General features: G+C 38.4%; 2 protein-coding genes across 10 annotated transcripts in view; both read left to right on the forward strand.

Moving 5' to 3' along the window:
• BLTP1 (bridge-like lipid transfer protein family member 1) overlaps positions 1-4566 on the forward strand; it is a 195263-nt gene extending 190697 nt beyond the window's left edge. For all 7 annotated transcript variants that reach the window (XM_070386473.1, XM_070386477.1, XM_070386476.1 and 4 more), the window contains 2 exons: positions 1934-2099; positions 3804-4566. In XM_070386473.1, coding sequence (XP_070242574.1) covers positions 1934-2099; positions 3804-4020 — 383 coding nt within the window. In that variant the 3' untranslated portion in view covers positions 4021-4566. The remainder of the gene's footprint in view (positions 1-1933; positions 2100-3803) is intronic.
• Positions 4567-18160: 13594 nt separating this feature from the next.
• Positions 18161-21510, forward strand: part of ADAD1 (adenosine deaminase domain containing 1) — an 87628-nt gene continuing 84278 nt past the window's right edge. For all 3 annotated transcript variants that reach the window (XM_070385611.1, XM_070385612.1, XM_005908341.3), the window contains exons 1-3: positions 18161-18361; positions 18739-18918; positions 19661-19849. In XM_070385611.1, coding sequence (XP_070241712.1) covers positions 18747-18918; positions 19661-19849 — 361 coding nt within the window. In that variant the 5' untranslated portion in view covers positions 18161-18361; positions 18739-18746. The remainder of the gene's footprint in view (positions 18362-18738; positions 18919-19660; positions 19850-21510) is intronic.

The following is a 21510-nucleotide window of genomic DNA, read 5'->3' on the forward strand; positions in this document are numbered from 1 at the left end:
GGAAACAGTGTCAGACTTTATTTTTCTGGGCTCCAAAATCACTGCAGCCATGAAATTAAAAGACGCTTACTCCTTGGAAGGAAAGTTATGACCAACCTAGATAGCATATTCAAAAGCAGAGACATTCCTTTGCCAACAAAGGTTCATCTAGTCAAGGCTATGGTTTTTCCTGTGGTCATGTATGGATGTGAGAGTTGGACTGTGAAGAAGGCTGAGCGCTGAAGAATTGATGCTTTTGAACTGTGGCATTGGAGAAGACTCTTGAGAGTCCCTTGGACTGCAAGGAGGTCCAGCCAGTCCATCCTAAAGATCAGTCCTGGGTGTTCATTGGAAGGACTGATGCTGAAGCTGAAACTCCAGTACTTTGGCCACCTCATGCAAAGAGTTGACTGATTGGAAAAGACTCTGATGCTGGGAGGGATTGGGGGCTAGAGGAGAAGGGGATGACAGAGGATGAGATGGCTGGATGGCATCACTGACTCAATGGACGTGAGTCTGAGTGAACTCCGGGAGTTGGTGATGGACAGGGAGGCCTGGTGTGCTGCGATTCTTGGGGTCGCAAAGAGTTGGACACAACTGAGCGACTGATCTGATCTGATCTGATGGGGATTTTAATTATAAATAAAAATATTTTAATAGCTTTAAGTTGTTTTGCTTTTAAAAATTAAAGCAAGTTGTTTTGGCCAAAATAAATATAAACATGCCTTAGAAAATTCTTTACAGCATGTTTAGAGCAGAATCAACATATTTCCAGAACATCAAGATTAATTATACTGTGTCCACCACAATAAACAAAAGCAGAGCAACAGAACAGCAATAACTGAAGACATCTGTATTCTGATGTGGTATAATAGTACAGCTTCATTCCTAGATTAATTCCCAATCAATATATTATCACACTGCTGCTGCTGCTAAGTCACTTCAGTCGTGTCCGACTCTGTGCAGCCCCATAGACGGCAGCCCACCAGGCTCCCCCATCCCTGGGATTCTCCAGGCAAGAACACTGGAGTGGGTTGCCATTTCCTCCAATGCATGAAAGTGAAAAGTGAAAGTGAAGTCGCTCAGTCGTGTCCAACTCTTAGCAACCCCATGGTTGAAGCCCACCAGGCTCCTCCGCCCATGGGATTTTCCAGGCAAGAGTACTGGAGTAGGGTGCCATTGCCTTCTCCATCACACTGCTGCTGCTGCTGCTGCTAAGGCACTTCAGTCGTGTCCGACTCTGTGCGACCCCATGGTTGAAGCCCACCAGGCTCCCCGTCCTTGGGATTCTCCAGGCAAGAACACTGGAGTGGGTTGCCATTTCCTTCTCTCACACTGCTAGTTAACAGTTATAACCAGAGGTACATAATACATACCATATTTCATAATATTTTATGCCCAATTTGTGTGTTTAAAATCTGTGCCCTATAGACATCATACTGTATTTATTAAAGATCATATGTAAGCTACCTTTGTCTCCAATTTTATTTTAAATATATCTTTTATGTTGTCTTCATTTTTCATAAAGCATTTGAGTACTCAACTATGAAGAGTGAAAAAAAACTGCTTACCTAAAAACTCCTATGTTAGTACCACTGTTCAAATATATATATATATAATATATATATAGCCATTAACATTAAAAACCATTGAAGTATACACTTGAAATGAGTGAATTTTATCTCAGTAGAGCTATTTAAATAACTTTGATATTGTCTTTCTCCAAGAAATACCAAAAATTGGCACTTATCTATGGCTTATTTTAAAATACTACTTTTTTTTTTATAAGGGGATATTTAATCATAGTTCTGAATAATACTTTTTAAGAAATGTAATTAAATGAGGCTTTGGCCAGTTCATAAATAAAAATAGAGCCAATTACTTTGTTCATATAGTGATTTAAAATAAATTTGTAATACATATTTGCAGTATTAACATGTGATTTTCATTATAGCCATTTTTCCACCTCGGATTTTATCTACTCGACCAGGACAGAAAAGTCCAGTTATCATTCATGATGAAAATTCCTCTGACAAAGACAGAGAAGACAGCATTACTTACACTACTGTGGACTGGAGAGATTTTATGTGCAAAACATGGCATCTAGAACCCACTCTTAGGTAAGTAATGGGTGTATATTTTTACCTATTTCCTATGAGATTATTATGAGAAAAAGGTTATAAATAATTCAGTAGGTTAAATGTGGTTTACGAACAAATATTTTCATGTTAATCACTTACAACCTCTACAGCTGCTGACTTTTTGCTTTTCTGATGTGGTGTGATAGTACAGCTTCATTCCTAGAATAATTCCCAATCAATATATTATCACACTGCTAATTAACAATTATAACCAGAATTACATAATACATATTTCATGTTAGTTATCTGTATTTAATAGAATTTGTGGAAACCAAATAAAAGCACTTTGGTATTAATAACACATATCCCTATGAGAAATATTAACAGTGTCAATACTCAGGAGAAATATTAAGATACTACAAAGGTCCTAGTGCAAAAAACTAGTATATATAAATATCAAATATAGTGAAATTGACTTATCTTTTAATTTAAAATGAGAATAAAAATAGTTAAATTTGCCATAAACATTTACTTTTCTTCTTTAGAAAACTATCAAGAGACTAGTTAAGTTATATGATATAGTAGTGGAGAATGTGGTTAAAAAGCTCTGCTCTAAGCTCAGCTATATAGCATAGTGGCTGAGTGACCTGGGCCAAAGGATCTAACTGTCTTAGCTGCCTCATGTGAAGATTTTGGAAAATGGTATTACCTACCTTATACGGTTGTTACAATGGTTACATGAGTTAACTAATGCAAAATGCTTATAACTGTTAACAGTTTTAGCAGACTAATGATTAATACCCTCTTTTTCCCTACCTAAGTTCAGGATCAACTGAAATAGTGAGATGCAGCTAGAAATCAAAATGACACCTTTAATACTGATAAAGCTGATAAGAGAATGTTGTTTAGTGTCAGGCAACAGTGTCTTTCTATTACAAAGTCCAGGTTTGGACTTACCTACAGGGTCTCAATGATACAGAGCTCAGGGGGCTTGGGGTTGGGGTTGGGGGCAGAGGGATGCTAGAGTTGTGCAGTCAGCAGACCTGCTTTCTCACCTAGTTACAGGCAGCCATAAACAGTCTTGAGCTAACTATCTGGGGACCTGTTCTTGAAAAATCTCTGGCATGGAAGAACAGTTTAAGACAAATGGCTCCGAAAGAGTAGGTGGTGAGGGGGGTACTTAATTACCCTACTCATTTCCTCTGTTAATTTGCCAAGTAGATAAACCATCAGTAAGGGGGCAGAGAAAGACCAGGAATATTCCATTAATGCTGTTCTTCTATATGGAAGGAAATATGGTTCTTCTTCAAAGATGTTTAGCACATAGCAAACAGTAAATTTTAGTCTTTTTTCCCCCCAGCTTTATTGAAGTATAATTGAGAAAATAGATATTTTAATGATATAACGTCATAATTGGATATACATGTACATCATGAAAGGATTTCCCCCGCCCCCATAAAGTTAATCAACATCTTTGAGTTAAAGGTGTCCTTTAAAGGTTTTAAGAAGACCACATAACGTGAGGCCTAAACTAAATTAATCACAATGAAATACACTAAACTCCATTGCTGTGTAGGCTCACACATTTTTTGAGTGCTGTTATAGTGAATCTAGGAATTATAGGTTAGATAATCAGTTGTATCTACTGAAAATATTTTTCTTGAGCATACCGTGGAGGCTTAGTGATGTTCCTGAACCTGCCTTCAGGACTTCATTAATAATAATGATTTATAATTATTTTAGATTAATTTCTTGGACTGGAAGAAAAATTGATCCAGTAGGCGTTGATTATATTCTTCAAAAATTGGGCTTTCATCATGCCAGGACTACTATTCCTAAATGGCTTCAAAGAGGAGTCATGGATCCACTGGACAAGGTTCTGTCAGTTCTTATTAAAAAACTCGGTACTGCACTACAGGATGAAAAGGAAAAGAAAGGAAAAGACAAAGAAGAACACTAAAAAAGTAACTTAATCTGTGAACAAACTTTGATTCTGTCCGTTAAGCTTTATTACACTGGAGTGTTGGGGTGGGTGGGTTTGTATAATAAAATTATTTTAAATATAACTTTAAAAAATTTAATTTTGTGGCCATTATATTAAGTTTGTAACTTAACCTGTTTGTTCTAGTTCCACCATTCTGTACACAGTGAAGTATTGCATGATAATATAAATTTTGTGAAAAACTAGATTAAAATATACAAATCTGTTCAGTAAGGTTTATAATTATATTATGTGCAATATGATTCCTGCATCTTTAAAATATTTTCAGAATAACTGTGAATTTCCTTTGTTATTGGCCATAACTTTAGAAAAAATCTTGTTGATACTGTGAGGGGTATTTTTTTGGACATTAATTGCTTTTTCTTTTTTATTTTAAATGTAGACTTGTATAAATACTTATTGTATATAGTTTGAGTAACTGTGATATGAATAAATACCACTAAAGTATTGTTTGTAACTATTGTAATAAAGTCACAATAATTGATTTCAGTCTATAGTTGTTTGAGATTTTTCTTCCTTTTATGGTTTATTTTTACAACTAATAGATGCCCCTCCTGTGTCAGTTACTGTGTCAGTTAATTATTTCATGAAAAATAATACTTATAAAAATTAGCTCTGGGAGAGGCATAGCAGAGGCTTCAGAAATACTAGGTATTGTTCTGCTAAGCTACTGGTGAGTACACAGCTCTTCTATTATACTGTGTTCTTTATACATTTATATGTATTCTTTGTGTATATGAATTTGTATACTATACATATAATAAATAAAAAATTGTAAAGGAATAGCAAAATATAACATTCAAAGGTAGCTATAATACTATTAATCACAACTCAGGTTTGAAATCTAGCCAATTTTTGAAATACAGTTAGTTGGATCAACAGTAGAACTGAAGTACCATGAGCTAGAAAACACCTCAAGAAAGCCTCTGGTGCAGACTTTTGTGCTTCTTTTCTCTGACAGATTAAAAAACAACTCAAGAGTCAAGACACTTAGCCACGGGTATGTGTGTGCAGGTATGTATGTAGATACGTATGTATGATAAGCGTTGGTGGGAGAATTAAGAAGTGCTATGCATGGTCACACAGCAATTCAGTAGCAGAACTAAAACCCTAGTGTCTAGAGTTATAATTTTGTATTTCCCCAAACCATCTTATGCATCATTTTCCTGATCTCTGTTTCCCACTTGGCACTTCTAGCATTGGGAGCTATACATGTATATTATTGCTATTGGTCAAGCTTACCAGAGAAGTATCTAAGATAGTTACTTTATAAAACAAGTAAAAAATTTTAAAATCAGGTCCTTGAATTGCACTTCAAGTATTAACTCTCTGCTTCAAAGAAACAGTGTGCTAGTAGTAAGTTCTAAATGTTAAAAATTTCCCATGGTTCTTATGTTGATATTGAGATTACCAAAAATGACAAGTATAAACTCTGTTTCTGGCCCCTACTGTGATAATGCTTTAAAAAGAAAGCTGCTGCTGGAGCTGTGTGCATGTTCAGTAGTGTCTGACTCTTTACCACCCCGTGGACTGTAGCCCACCAACCTCCTCTGTCCATGGGATTTCCCAGGCAAGAATACTGGAGCAAGCTGCCATTTCCTCCTCCAGGGGATCTTCCTGATCCAGTGACTAAACCCGAGTCTCATGCACATGGATTCTTTATTGCTGAGCCACCTGAGAAGCCCATAAAAAGGGGACTATAAATCGAAGACTTTTCAAAATTCCTGTGGCTTTACTGGACAAAACTACAAGAAAAACATATTTTGGGGGACACTGCTAGTAGGAATGTAAATTGGCACAACCCCAATGGAGGACAATTAGGCAAGAGCTATTAAAGACATATAATCTCTTCTTGAATAGTCTCTTTCATTACTGGGCATTCTTTATTATGTGTGAAATAATTATGTAAGAATATTCACTGCAGTATTCTTCATAAATGATTGGAAACAATTCAAATGTCCATCAATAGAAGACAGATTAAATGGCCCACTTAGTGAAATAGTATGCAATTATTAAAAAAAAAAAGAACAATCTCTAGTATTTATTCTTGAATCAAAAAAGCATGATACAGCTCTATGTAGATAACGGTTTCCAGGCAGTCTGCCAAAATTATATTTTGAGTATCATGTACCTTACCCTAGTCTAGTAAATCACATTATACATCTAGATTTTCTATAAAATTCCAATGATGTAACAATATTAAAAGGATTCACAAACTATCTAAAGAACCATTTTTTAAATTACCTATTTGAAACACCAAATACAGATCTGCAGTAACAGTCTAAACTACCAAAGCAATACCTGTAAAATACAGTAAAAATCAATTATTTGAAAACATTTTATACAATATTCAAGAACATATGAAATGAAAGCTCAAATTTTAAACTTTTAGATTCAGTTTTACTATTAGTGTTATGTTCTACAGACTACTGTAAGAATTTCTAAACACAACCTCTCAATTGCTATACTTCTTACAGAACATTAATAATTCAGTGACCTCAGTCCATGGAGTATGCTAAACAGAATTGCTCTAACTTTCTCTATCCTCACTAAGGAATGGTGTCTTCTAAAGTTTAGTGGAATAAACCTGCTTGCCTGCATGGGCTTATAAGCTATGTTAAAACTACTGGTAGCACCGTACTTGGAATGCTATGCCCTTCACACAGTGAGAGCTAGTTACCCATCTCCCTTTGTCTCTAGCACATACTCTAAGGTCAGTTGAGAATCTCTTTTTGTTGTTTCCATTTGGGACCTCAAGCATAGAATATCCTTAAATAGACGGACAGATAGCCCTCAACTGAGCCCAGTACTCAGTAAGTTCTGGATTTGTGAATTTTGTCTGCTTTACCTGTGTAGGTCAGAGCTGAGCAACTCAAAGCCCAGGAAAGGCTCTGAACTCAAGTTCAAACAGTTTTTTCAGGCAATGATATGTGATAAGCCCTAGCAAAGCTCTCAAAGAACCATCAGATGTTGGGAGGCATTTCTGAAGTGAAATGCTCTTAAAAAAAAAAATAATGCCAAAGAGAGAGAAAATGCTGTCGAGGATGATGGCAAGAAGACCCTGGTCATTAGGTGTATACCCAGTGGTCTAGATATGGGCGGGGGGCGGGGGGCGGGTAACAGGAGGTAACAAGAAAGCTTGAGTGCTCAGAATGAATACAGGTTGATCAATCAGGTAATCAAGTCAACTGCCAAGTAAAGTGGTACAGGATAGACAAATGGCTAAACTACCTCTTTGATAAGCTCCTTTCCCTAGGCTTCATGTTTCCACTAAGTGCCTTTCCAGAATATAATAACCCAATTTCTCTCCCAACTTGGTGTTCACTACTCCCCAGAAGTGACCTAATCCATTTGGGTGCTCTAGAGGTAAGAAAATGAGCTAAGCCTATTCTCATTTCACCTTCTGAAGCCAGCCTGTTTGCAAGGAGGATGCAATTCTGATTTCCTCCCTTGTGCGTACTGTAAGGGGCAAGCAAGTTGGGTTTGTCCAGTTTGTGTTACTAGAACAAGGAAGTTTGTGTATTTAGAGAGTGACAGCAACCCCATTTGGCCAGACAGCTGAGCACATTTTCTACTTTAGACTCATTAGGCAATAAAGCTGGCTTTTAATATCCATAACTCTGATATATGTCTCAATGAATTTCAACCTTTGGAGAGGAGGAAGCAGGTTATTTATTGATCTTAAGCATAATAGTTTTCTTTTTAAATACTTTACTATTATTATTGTTAGTACTACTTTAATATTAGTGTCTTGTTAACAGGTTTATTCATTTTTTTAACAGAATGAAAATTTACCTACCTTACAATGAAAGAAAGCTGATGCCCATGGGTTTCACTAGTTTTATCATTACCCATATGCAGCTGGACTTAGAATGGTAGACTAGCCTATTGAAGATCCAGTGATTTCTCAATCTAAGAAACATATATAGCTGGGGTGGTACCCTACACAATGTAGTAGATGTTTTAAACTTGTGTTCAGTGTCTCATACTGTTACCTCTCAGAAGATATAGATCTGATAACAGAGTTGAAATATAAAGTATCTCCTTTCACTATTATACCGAACAAGCACCTTCAAAATGTATACCTTCATCCAATTCCACTGAAAACAGCTCTCAGTATCCAAGGGAGGAATGTTTCCATGATGAACACACAGCAGTCTCATTAAATTAGCATCTGAGGATGCCACCTAGTTATTTGGGTTTTAAGATGCCAATTGGTTGAACTAGAAAAGGTACTGGGTACAGAACTGATTGTTTTATTAATAATTGTGGGGAAATAGGGTTGCTGCTACAAATGGGGGCAACATAGATCACTCCAAGGCAAACCCTATTAGTGCCTCTAAATGAGTGGCAGAGTATAGCAACCACAGGCATCTCTGTTAGCACTCACATCTCTCAGAAAGAAAGATTATCTTGGAAGATATTCTCAGTGTGTCGCCCACATTTCCACATTTTGCAAGCAAGACTCTTACGTTCTCTGTTCAGAACTGTATTTTCAATGATATTTGTACAGCAAACAACTCTGGAAAATAGAGATGCTACTCAGCCCCAGAGCAAAGGGCAGATTTACCTACAGCCCTGGAAGATTCAAGGTCTCCTTTGTCATAAAAAATTAAGACTTTTTCTCAGTTGGTAAAGAATCCACCTGCAATGAAGGAGACTCCGGTTCAATTCCTGGGTTGGGAAGATCCTCTGGAGAAGGGATAGGCTACCCACTCCAGCATTCTTGGGCTTCCCTTGTGGCTCAGCTGGTAAAGAATCCATTTGCAATGCAGGAGACCTAGGTTCAATCCCTGGGTTGGGAAGATCTCCTGGAGAAGGGAAAGGCTACCAACTCCAGTATTCTGGCCTGGAGAAGTCCATGGATTATATAGTCATGGGGTCTCAAAGAGTTGGACATGACTGAGAGACTTTCACTTTCAATATGAATTAACTATTCATAATTCTATTTTAACTTTTAAGTTCTTCTCTTGTAACACCACCTCACTGTGTGTGCAGCATTCATCTGGACCTATACGTGCTGCTTCCATGGGACTTGGGGACAAGGAGAAACATTCAGACATGCTGATACCCACACTGTGAATAAAAAAGTCCTTTATCACTGACTCATGAATCTCATGTGTTCTGCCAACATCCATGAAGTTGAGGCAGGCTAACTTTAAAGTTTTCAAGTACTGCACAGTAAAACCAGAAATCCTCCATAGTTCCTGACAGATTATTCCACTGAATAAGGAGCCCCAATCATCTGAAACACTAACTGAAGGCAACTGACATGGAATGGGTGGTACAAGAAATATCCAACCACCATATGACCATTTAAAATGAGGGTTCTACCACCTATTTAACTTCTGTCTTAGAAGTTTATATGTTAAATTGTGACAAACATTTAAAAGTTAACCTTTAAAATTTCAGTGCTTATTCATATATGAGACAAAATAATACCAAGCATTTACTGGGTAACAGGTATAGTGCTAAACTGTTTCTATCTACCAATTAATGGATTCCTCCCAACAACTGTGTGAAGTAGATGATAACCTGCTTATTTTGCAAATAAATCGAGACTCAGAGGGAGTCTCAAGGAAAGGAGTCAGTGATAGTTCCTGGAGATAGCCAAGAAAATTATGTTAATTAGATAAGTTAGAAATAACATTTGTTCTTTAGGCCAAAGAAGACCCAAACCAAGGCCATACAGCTTGGTTAGCAAAGTGAAGGTGGACTTGAGCCCCACTTGCCCCCTTGGCTTGGTGTCCTCATTCACAACCTTACGCTATGGCCTTGCTCCTGGGTTTTCAGCTTGTACAACTTGGTTAACGATGGTGTCGAGTATGAGATGGGGAATTCACTATCCCACCCAATTCCCATGGTTTTCCTTGTCAAATAAAAAGACAATCATGTCAAGTATGAAGGATCAAAGTACTATAGTTTAACAGTTCCCAAAATGTCCTTTAAATCACACAGTATATTCTGGCCATTTGATGTTTAGTTAACTTTATATCAGTATGTCAGAAATGTGAAAGCAAGGATTTAAAACATGGTGTATTTTCACTTACACAGTGGCACTGAATCATTTGTTTTTTAATATAAATAGTAATATTTCCATAATATTAAATCTAAGGCAGTTTATGAAAATCATATAGCAATACTCATATAGTTTTGAAATAAAAGATCATGTAAATTATACTAAAATGCCTTAAACACTAAATTAAACTTTTTACTGTGTAATTCACTGAAAATAATGCAAATTATGTGAATTATCTGTCCCAGAGCCTCAATCAGGTAAATCTCACCTAAAATTTATCAATCTTCAGCTGTGTCAAAATTTTAATCACTTAAAAAAATGGGGCCCAAAACATCATACTGCATCTCTACAGTATTCATATGCTAAACTTAACATACTGTTCTCTGTGCAAGCATAGAAGCAATGGCACTTTGGAAGCAATGAAACATAAAGCAACAAGTACAACTAGCTCTAAGATGTTAGTTTATCACTATCATCCAATAAAAATAACCAGGGGTTCCTGGAAAAATGGCCAATTTTAAGTCTAAGGGATGGAAAATAGAAGCATATTATAGTTCCAGAAAATAAATAAATACTTTTTAAAAATAGGAAGATGTCAAAAGGGTACAGGAGACTACAATGAAAGAGATCCCAGTGCTGGAATAATGTGAGCAACAAAATAACAGTATTGGAGTATACTCAAATAATAAATATCAGTGGCCCCACACTAGCATGTAAGGGGAAGAATTTTTTCTTAAAATGAATTTCAAATAACAAATATGAAAGGAATGAGAGAAACAGAAAATTACCATTGGAACCCCACAGTAGAAATTCTGGTTCAAGATAGTGAAGTAGGAAGAGCCTGAGCTTACCTCCTCCCACAGACACACCGAATGTACAGCTACATATAGAAAAATTTCCTCTGAAAGAAACCACAAAACTATAGCTAAGAGACTCCTACGCAATGGGCAATCTAAAAAACCCCGAATCAACACAGGTAGGAGCAGATGAGACACAATCTTGCTGAAAACTCCACCCTTAGTGTGGTGACCCACAATCCATAGGAAACTCATGATTCCGAGCTTCCCCCTGAGGAGCAAAAGGTCTGAATGCCCCATCTGGCAATTTCAAGACCTGCACCTGAGATACGAACTCCCAAAACATCTAGTAATGAAAGCCAATAGGGCTTGCATTCACAAAACGTACAAGTTGCTGGATATAAAATCAGTATACAAAAATCTGGTGCATTCATATACACTAATAAAGAATTATCAGGAAGAGAAGAAACAATCCCATTTAAAATTGGATCAAAAAAGAATAAATTACCTAGGAAGAAACGATCTAAGAAGTTGAAAAATATATACACTAAAAACTGTAGACACTAATAAAAGAAACTGAAGATGACACAAATAAATATTTGTGTGGAAATAGTCCAGTCTCATGGATTGAAAAAATTAATGTTGGTAATATGTCCATATTACTCAAGCAATCGACAAGATTCAATGCAATCCCTCTCAAATTTCCAATGACATTTTTAAAAGAAGGCAAGCAATACTAAAATTTGTGTGCAACAACAAAACCACCTAAATAGCCAAGGCAATCCTGAGAAAGAACAAAGCCAGAGGCATCACACTTCCTAACTTTATACTATAAACTATGGTAGTCAAAACAATATGGCACTGGCACAAAACAGATGCATGGATCAACGGAGTAGACCAGAGAGCACAGAAATAAACCCATGAATTTGTGGTCAATTAATTTATGACAAATGAGCCAAGATTATACAATGACTCAGTTCAGTTCAGTTGCTCAGTCCTATGCAACTCTTTGCGACCCCATGAATCACAGCACGCCAGGCCTTCCTGTCCATCACCAACTTCCAGACTTCACTCAGACTCACCTCCATTGAGTCAGTGATGCCATCCAGCCATCTCATCCTCTGTCATCCCCTTCTCCTTCTGCCCCCAATCCCTCCCAGCATCAGGGTCTTTTCCAATGAGTCAACTCTTTGCATGAGGTGGCCAAAGTACTGGAGTTTCAGCTTCAGCATCAGTCCTTCCAATGAACACCCAGGACTGATCTTTAGGATGGACTGGCTGGACATCCTTGCAGTCCAAGGACTCTCAAAAGTCTTCTCCAACACCACAGTTCAAAGCATCAATTCTTCGGCACTCAGCTTTCTTCACAGTCCAACTCTCACATCCATACATGACCACTGGAAAAACCATAGCCTTGACTAGATGAACCTTTGTTGGCAAAGTAATGTCTCTGCTTTTCAATATGCTATCTAGGTTGGTCATAACTTTCCTTCCAAGGAGTAAGTGTATTTTAATTTCATGGCTGCAGTCACCATCTGCAGTGATTTTGGAGCCCAGAAAAATAAAGTCTGATACTGTTTCCACTGTTTCCCCATCTATTTCCCATGAAGTGATGGGACCGGATGCCATGATCTTCGTTTTCTGAACGTTGAGCTTTAGGCTGTATATTGTCACCCTGTTTATTTAACTTCTATGCAGAGTACATCATGAGAAACACTGGACTGGAAGAAACACAAGCTGGAATCAAGACTGCCCGGAGAAATATCAATAATCTCAGATATGCAGATGACACCACCCTTATGGCAGAAAGTGAAGAGGAACTCAAAAGCCTCTTGACGAGGATGAAAGTGGAGAGTGAGAAGGTTGGCTTGAAGCTCAACATTCAGAAAACGAAGATCATGGCATCCGGTCCCATCACTTCATGGGAAATAGATGGGGAAACAGTGGAAACAGTGGCAGACTTTATTTTTCTGGGCTCCAAAATCACTACAGATGGTGACTGCAGCCATGAAATTAAAAGACGCTTACTCCTTGGAAGGAAAGTTATGACCAACCTAGATAGCATATTCAAAAGCAGAGACATTACTTTGCCAACAAAGGTTCATCTAGTCAAGGCTATGGTTTTTCCTGTGGTCATGTATGGATGTGAGAGTTGGACTGTGAAGAAGGCTGAGTGCTGAAGAATTGATGCTTTTGAACTGTGGTGTTGGAGAAGACTCTTGAGAGGCCCTTGGACTGCAAGGAGATCCAACCATTCCGTCCATTCTGAAGGAGATCAGCCCTGGGATTTCTTTGGAAGGAATGATGCTAAAGCTGAAACTCCAGTACTTTGGCCACCTCATGCGAAGAGTTGACTCATTGGAAAAGACTCTGATGCTGGGAGGGATTGGGGGCAAGAGGAGAAGGGGACAACAGAGGATGAGATGGCTGGATGGCATCACCGACTCATTGGACGTGAGTCTCAGTGAACTCCGGGAGTTGGTGATAGACAGGGAGGCCTGGCGTGCTGCAATTCATGGGGTCGCAAAGAGTCGGACACGACTGAGTGACTGATCTGATCTGATCTGAAGCCAACTTTTTCACTCTTCTCTTTCACTTACATCAAGAGGCTTTTTAGTTCCTCTTCACTTTCTGCCATAAGGGTGGTGTCATCTGCATATCTGAGGTTATTGATATTTCTCCCGGCAATCTTGATTCCAGCTTGTACTTCTTCCAGCCCAGCGTTTCTCATGATGTACTCTGCATAGAAGTTAAATAAGCAGGGTGACAATATATAGCCTTGATGTACTCCTTTTCCTGTTTGGAACCAGTCTGTTGTTCCATGTCCAGTTCTAACTGTTGCTTCCTGACCTGCATATAGGTTTCTCAAGAGGCAAGTCAGGTGGTCTGGTATTCCTATCTCTTTCAGAATTTTCCACAGTTTATTGTGATCCACACAGTCAAAGGCTTTCGCATAGTCAACAAAGTAGAAATAGATGTTTTTCTGGAACTCTCTTGCTTTTTCATGATCCAGTGGATGTTGGCAATTTGATCTCTGGTTCCTCTGCCTTTTCTAAAACCAGCTTGAACATGTGGAAGTTCATGGTTCACGTATTGCTAAAGCCTGGCCTGGAGAATTTTGAGCATTACTTTACTAGCGTGTGAGATGAGTGCAATTGTGTGATTAGTCTTTCCAATAAAACTGGATGGCCCATCCAAAAAAATGAAACAACATGACTATCTCACACCATACACAAAAATAAACTCAAAATGGATTAAAGACTTGAACATAAGACGAAAGCATAAAACTCCTAATAGAAACATATGTAAAAGGTGAAAATAAACAAGTCAGACTACAATAAACAAGTCATATTAAAAAGTTTCTACATAGGAAAGGAAGCCATTAACAAAATGAAAAAGCAACCTCTGGAATGAAGAAAAAATTTTAAATCGTATATCTATAAGGGTTAATATCCAAAATATATAAAAAAGCTCATAAAAGTCAATAACAAAAACCTAATCTGATTTTAAAAACGGAGAGATCTGAATACATATTTTTTTCCAAAGAAGGTATACATATGGCCAAAAGGTACATGAAAAGGTGCTCAACATCACTAATTATCAAGGAAATCAATGCAAATCAAAACACAGTAAGATACTAATTAACATCTGATAGGACGGTTATTATCTAAAAGACAATAACAAGTGTCAGTGAGGATGTGAAGAAAAAGGGAACTCTCATACACCGTTGGTGGGAATATAAATCCATTCAGTGGTGATGGATAACAGTATGGAAGTTCACAAAAAATTAAATATAGAACTATGATATGATCCAGCATTTCCACCACTGGTTATTTATCTCAAGGAAATAAAACCAATAACTGGAAAAGATATCTGCACCCTCATGTTTACTGCAGCATTATTTACCATAGCCAAGGCATGGAACAACCTAAATGTCCCTTAATGGAGGATTGAATAAAGGTGTGATATATATACATACAAGTGAATATTATTCACCCATAGAAAGAAGAAAATGCTATCATTGGTGACAACATGGATTGACCTTGAGGGTTTTATGCTAAGTGAAATAAGACAGAGAAATATAAACACTGTATAATCTCACCTACATATGGAATTTTTAAAAAATGAGGTCATAAATACAAAGAACAAACTGGTGGTTGCCAGAGGCAAGGGGTGGGCATGTCAAAAGGTACAAACTTCTCGTTATAAAATAAATAAGTTCTGGGCATGTCACACACAGTATTTGCTACGATGTGTGTGTGTGTTAGTTACTCAGTCATGTCTGACTCTTTGAAACCCCATAGACTGTAGTTCGCCAGACTTCTCTGTTCATGGAATTCTCTAGGCAAGAACACTAGAGTGGGTTGTCATGCCCTTCTCCAGGGGAGCTTCCTAACTCAGGGATCAAACCCAGGTCTCCTGCATGGCAGGCAGATTCTTTACCGTCTGAGCCACCAGGAAGCCCAGTAGATCTTAAAAGTTCTTATCACAAGAAAAAATATTTATAACTGTATGTGGTGATGTTAACTAGACTTGTGGTGACCATTCTGCAGTATGTACATATACCAAAACATATGTTTTACACATGAAACTAATGTTATGTATTAACTGTGTGTGTTAGTCACTCAGTCGTGTCTGACTTTTTATGACTCCATGGACTGTAGCCCTCCAGGCTTCTCTGTCCATGGGATTCTTCAGGCAAGAATACTGGTGTGGGTTGCCATTTCCTTCTCCAATGTGTTAATTATATTTTAATAAAAAAGAAGAAATTTAACTCTCAAAACATTTTAAAAAAGAATACCACAGTAAAAACTGCCTCAGGCAAAGTAAAAATTAGTGAATCACACTCTAGGGCAAAACAGGATATTTTCATATCCTCAAATTATCTTCCTCAAATTATTTATTAATATGTTGGTTTTAACATATGTCCACAAACTCTGGGGCTTCCCAGGTGGCACTAGTAGTAAAGAACCTGCCTGCCAATGTAGGAAATATAAGAGATGCAAGTTCGATCCCTGGGTCAGGAAGATCTCCTGGAGAAGGTCATGGCAGCCCGTTCCAGTATTCTTGCCTGGAGAATCCCATGGATAGAGGAACCTGGCTGGATATGGTCCATGGGGTCGCAAAGAGTCAGAAATGACTGAAGCAACTTAGCAGAGCACACCACAAACTCTGTGGTACTCCTCTCTCCAGAAGGTGGATCTCTATTTCTCTCCCCTCATGTCTTTGCTGCCTTCTAACAGAGTATAGAAAAGGGAAAATAGTAACTTCATAGTGGAGACACCAGACAGACACAACCTTAGCCAAGTCATCAAGATAACATCACCACTAATAGTTGCTGATATCATGTACTGTTTGATATGCCACAAGATGTGCACTTCACCTCCATCTTACCAAATATCCTTAATTCTAGTCTAACCAAGAGAAAACATCAGCAAATGTAAACTAAGGCCCATTCCACAAAATATCAAAATCATGAAAAAGGATCAAAGCATCAAATCATGAAAAACAAGTGAAGACTGAAAAACTATTTCAGACCGCAGAAGACTAAGGAGATGTGATGGCATGGTATCCTGGATTGAATCTGGACTTTAGTTAAAATCCTGGTGAAATCCAAATAAAGTATACAGTACAGTTAATAGTAGTACTGTACCAATGTTAACTTCTTAAGTTTTGATAAATATACTACACTATGTAAGATGATAACACTAGGGGAAATGGATGCAAGAATATAGAGGCACTCTATCTTTACAATTCTGTAAATCTAAAATTATTTCAAAATAAAACATTTATATATGCTGTATCTTTAAGAGTAATTTTTCAACATTCCTTTTACTTTTTCAGCTTCTATTTCCATTCCATGTCCCTAATCAAATTTGGTCCTAATTAAAATCTATTTTTGTACTTTTAAGCTTTGATCACCATCCTGACCACACTTCTTGGCAACATTTTAATTTTTTAACTCCTGTAGGCAAAAGTTTGTCAATGTTAAGAAAAAAATCTAAACTGAGTTATCATTAAAATTATTAATGAGCACTTGATCAAAGCATCAGAGTCAACACATCTGATAATCTCTAAAGAAAAATATGCTGCTTCTATTGAAAATGAATTACTTAATGAGAGATATGAGGCTATTTTTTCTCCCAATTAGCCCATGTATTTGTGGATGGAAATTACTTCTTGCTATAATGATACAGAATACCATCAATTCTGTTATTTTTCTTTTTAAGTGATTTAACCCTTGAGAAACCTTTCCCAGATAAAAAAGTAGAGGAGAATTTAAATTTTGTTATAGCAATCTCCCTCAATCCCTTGAAGTCCTTGTGGGTTACTTGCCAAGATCTATTGAAATACTTGTAAAATACTATTTAAAATATTTTCAATGATCTATCAGCAACACCTCCATTAGCACCTTCTTCATCTTTCCCAAGAGCAAAGAACTGGGGACACTCACTTTGTGTGTGTCATGCATGTATCAGTCATTAGCTTCTCAAGCCCCAACCAGTTTTCGAAACTGTTGCTTATTTGGCTCCACGTGAGGCTTCCCCAAGAGTCCAGGGAGGCTTTTTTCTGTAAACAACACACACACCATAAGGCCAAACCTTGTCCACAGGTACCTTCTGAGAGTATAACTGTGGACAAAGCAAAGGGTCTCCTGAAACTACCCACACATAGGTACCCTAGAACTGCCTTCAGGGATCCTATAATAGATAGAAGTGCTCAGTCATGTCCGATTCTTTGCAGCCCTATCGACTGTAGCCCACCAGGCTCCTCACTCCTCGGGATTTTCTCTGCAAGAATACTGGTGTGCGCCGCCATTTCCTTCTCCAGGGCATCTTCCCAACCCAGGGATCAAACCTGCGTCTCCAGCATTGCAGGTGGGTTCTTTACGGCTGAGCCACCAGGGAAGATCCCTATAATAGATAAGGAGGCACTATTCCAGTGCTATGTCGGGATGGAAGGAGTACCAGGCAGGTGTGCGTGGAGGGCATCAGGCAGGAGAGTGAAGGGGCTGAACTGTGTGATCTTATCTGCCTTTCCCAGCAGACAAAGAGGCCAATGGGCCCAGCTACCTACATACGGAAAACCTGTAGTATCTCGAGGCCTTGAACATGCGCAATGCGCGACGCCCAACATCATTGCGTCACTTGGCATCGCAAGCCTTGGAGCTCGGCAGGCACGCGCTGGCTCAGGCGCGGGGGCGGAAGCGCGGGCCGAAAGGACGGTTGGTGATTGGATGAGGCCTGCGTGGGGCGTCCGCCCGGTCCTGTGGTGACTCCACGAGGAGGCTTTTGAAAGACGCCCTTCTGGCCGCGTGGCTCTCGGGCCAAGCCGTCTGAAGTGAGAGGTTGAGGCCGGGAGAAAGAAGCAACGGCGTCGTCGGCGGCCGGCCGGCGAGCCCCCGGCCTGCGACCTGGCCTGCGGCTCGGTCAGAGTAGCCCGCCAGCGGAGTCCGGCCAGCCGGGCAAGAAGGACAATACTGGTGGGTGGGAGTTAGGCTGGGGCTCAGGAGGCCGCCAACCGGGTGGCCACTGGAGGGGTCTCAAATTTTTGTTTTCTTTTCCTTTTTTTTTTTTCCCCTGACCCCTGAGAAAGGCTTTTCACCAAAAACCACGTCGTCCCTCCTTTCCTCCTTGTAGAAGTGCTTTGGGGAGGGGTTTGGGAGACAGTTCTGTCACCATAAAACTGGTCACAAAGCAGTCATGACATCATGGGAGTGCTTGTCATGGGAGTGTGTGTGTGTGTATACAGGCCATGTATGGGAATGTATTGGAATGTGGTTGTTTTTATTTCAGAGTAAGTTTTTTAGTTTACATAGTACTTTTTAAATTTTCTGCTAATTTTCTTAACAATTTGTAGGTGAGAAAATGTCTGGAAACAATGACTGGTTTCAGAGTTCTCGGGTCCCTAGCTTTGCCCAGATGCTGAAAAAGAACTTGCCAGTTCAGCCATCAGCCCAGACGGTAACTACACCCACAGGATATTCCTCGGAAAGTTACAGCCTGTCAAACATGGCATCCAAGGTTACTCAAGTGACGGGTACAAACTCTTTTACATTTGTAATAATGCCTAAGTTCTATAAGATTCTGGGATGTCCAGTCAGTTTTGATGAGCTTCTGGTTTCACTGTTTCCAGAATATATATCCATTTACCTGTGGCCATGTCCCAACTGAAACTTGGATTTTACTCCCAGCCCAGTAGAAATGCTTCCCCTGGCTGTTCACTTAATTGTTCTTTACCACTTGAGCACAAGACCACTTCCAATGTGTCTTGCCTTTTTGAAGTGAGTCTGTGTTTATGCCTTTCAGGAAAGAACTGGATTTATAAGGGGTTATATTCCACATATCACTGTAGTGTTAAGTGTAAAGCCAGGACACACACAGTAAAAATTCAGTTGAATTCAACTTAAAAGGTAAAAATAGTGAATCGAAAGCAGACTCTAGGTTCTGGTACCAAATCTAACTACATTCTAGGCCTCAGTGACCTCATGTGTAAAAATGACTTAGCCTCTGAAGACCTTGACATCACTGAAATCCTATGATTCTTTGATATCACTTTATACTTTGACAATAACAGCACTTTGCACAATAGCCTTAGTACTTCAGAAGGTATATACGTAACAGGTTAAACTTCTTTAGTAGTAGAAACATTTTTGATGAAAAACACATGTGACTGTGCGTGTAGAATTGTCTTCCATTTTAGGGAAGGGTTTAGTGCTTTTGCTTGTCTTATTACTCTATTTAATTTAACCAAATTGACAAGCATAAACATTTATTTTTAGGTAATTTTCCAGAACCATTGCTTTCCAAAGGTCTTTCATCTATTTCAAATCCTGTCCTTCCACCGAAAAAAATACCTAAAGAATTTATAATGAAATACAAACGTGGAGAGATAAATCCTGTATCAGCCTTGCACCAGTTTGCACAAATGCAGCGGGTTCAGCTTGACCTGAAGGAAACAGTGACAACAGGCAAGTAAAAAGTTGTATCTGGTTGTTACAATATAGAAAATATTTTCCTATTAAAAGGAGAGTATATATGTGGCACTAAATTAATTTTCTTTATTCACCTAAGGTCGGAGTTGGATAATTACTAGTATGTTTTGACAAGGATACTTCATAAATGTTTATATTCATATTTTAGCATTTTGAAACTCTAAATTTACTCATACAAAAATTTTACAATCACTGAATTTTAATTTTTTGTGTATGGCTAAACGGAAATCTCATCAGCCATGTAGATTATTTTCAAGTGTAACTAGGTACTCCTTATAGCATAAACATGCTTTTGTAGGGATGTTAAATATTTGGACTGATTATTTTTATGAGTATTCTGTGATGATGATGCCTGACAAGAATTACAGTCAAATTTGGCTTCTGAAATATAAAAGTTAGAAGGGAAAATAGCACTTAGGTGACTCAGTCTCTCTGTGAAGACTTGCCCGTGACTTAATTTCTCTGTTCTCTCTTAAACTGCCCCCTGCTCTTAAGAGGCATTGATAGGCTAAAAGCATGTGAAGCAAAGGAGCACAATCTTTAAAAATCTTCATATGTGTGCATATGTGTGTGTACACACACACACATTATCAAGTAGTTTCCTTTCTTTAATTTTCTGTTACTGATACTGTTAACAATAGGGATCTTAGAGCTACTATATGTAGTAGATTGTCATAGTGAAGCCAAATTTCTAGTCATTGATTTGGGTGAAACAGCAGTACATTAACAGGTGACCAAAAAAAGGTAGAGTTTTCCTAGTCCTGTCACTGTAGGTTGGATAACTGGATGTGTTCAATACTATAGACTGAATTTTTCTGTAATTAGTTAGCTTTCTGCCATTCTGTTGGTCAACTCTTAATTGAACTAAGCAAAACTCAAAAACACAACCCAAGTGATTGTTCATAGTGTTCATTTCATGTGCATAGTAGTGTCGAATTACCTAATTCTGTAGATTTGATAGAAAAAACACAGTATCAGTATTTTTAAACCAGCTAGGTAGTGTGGATTTAGATGACGGTAAAGTTTAAGAACCTGGGGCAGAAACAAGATGAAGCTTAAAGTCTCATCTCTCTGATACAGGATACTTATTAACAAATTTGATGCATAGTATCTCAAACATAAGAATCATCTGGGCCACTTGTTAAAAATATGAGTCCCAGGTTTACTCAATTTGGATTGGAACTCAGGTGATCATGAAGGAAGAAATTTGGGAAACTGAGATCATAGATGTTGGGAGGAAAGCAGTTTACCCTGATCCAGTCTGGAGTTGCTTATAAAATCTTGTTGTACATTTTAAAAACCTAGCAGTTATTGGAGTATGTGAGAAAATAATAATAAAGAGGCTTATGTGGAGTGACAGTGTACCTAGCCATTTGTAACCAAAGTAAAGACTTAAGTTTCTTAAAGGCCTCCTATACTTCCCTGGTGGCTCAGACTGTAAAGAATCTGCCTGCAAGGCAGGAGACTCGGTTTGATCCCTGGGTTGGGAAGATTGCCTGGAGAAGGGCATGGCAACCCACTCCAGTATCCTTGTCTACAGAATTTCATGGACAGAGGAGCCTTGCTTGGTGCAGACCATGGGGTCACAAAGAGTCAGATATGACTGAGCAACTAACACTATTAGGAAGGCTATAGTC

This window comes from Bos mutus, chromosome 17 (genome assembly GCF_027580195.1).
Source record: "Bos mutus isolate GX-2022 chromosome 17, NWIPB_WYAK_1.1, whole genome shotgun sequence".
Lineage (NCBI taxonomy): Eukaryota > Metazoa > Chordata > Mammalia > Artiodactyla > Bovidae > Bos > Bos mutus.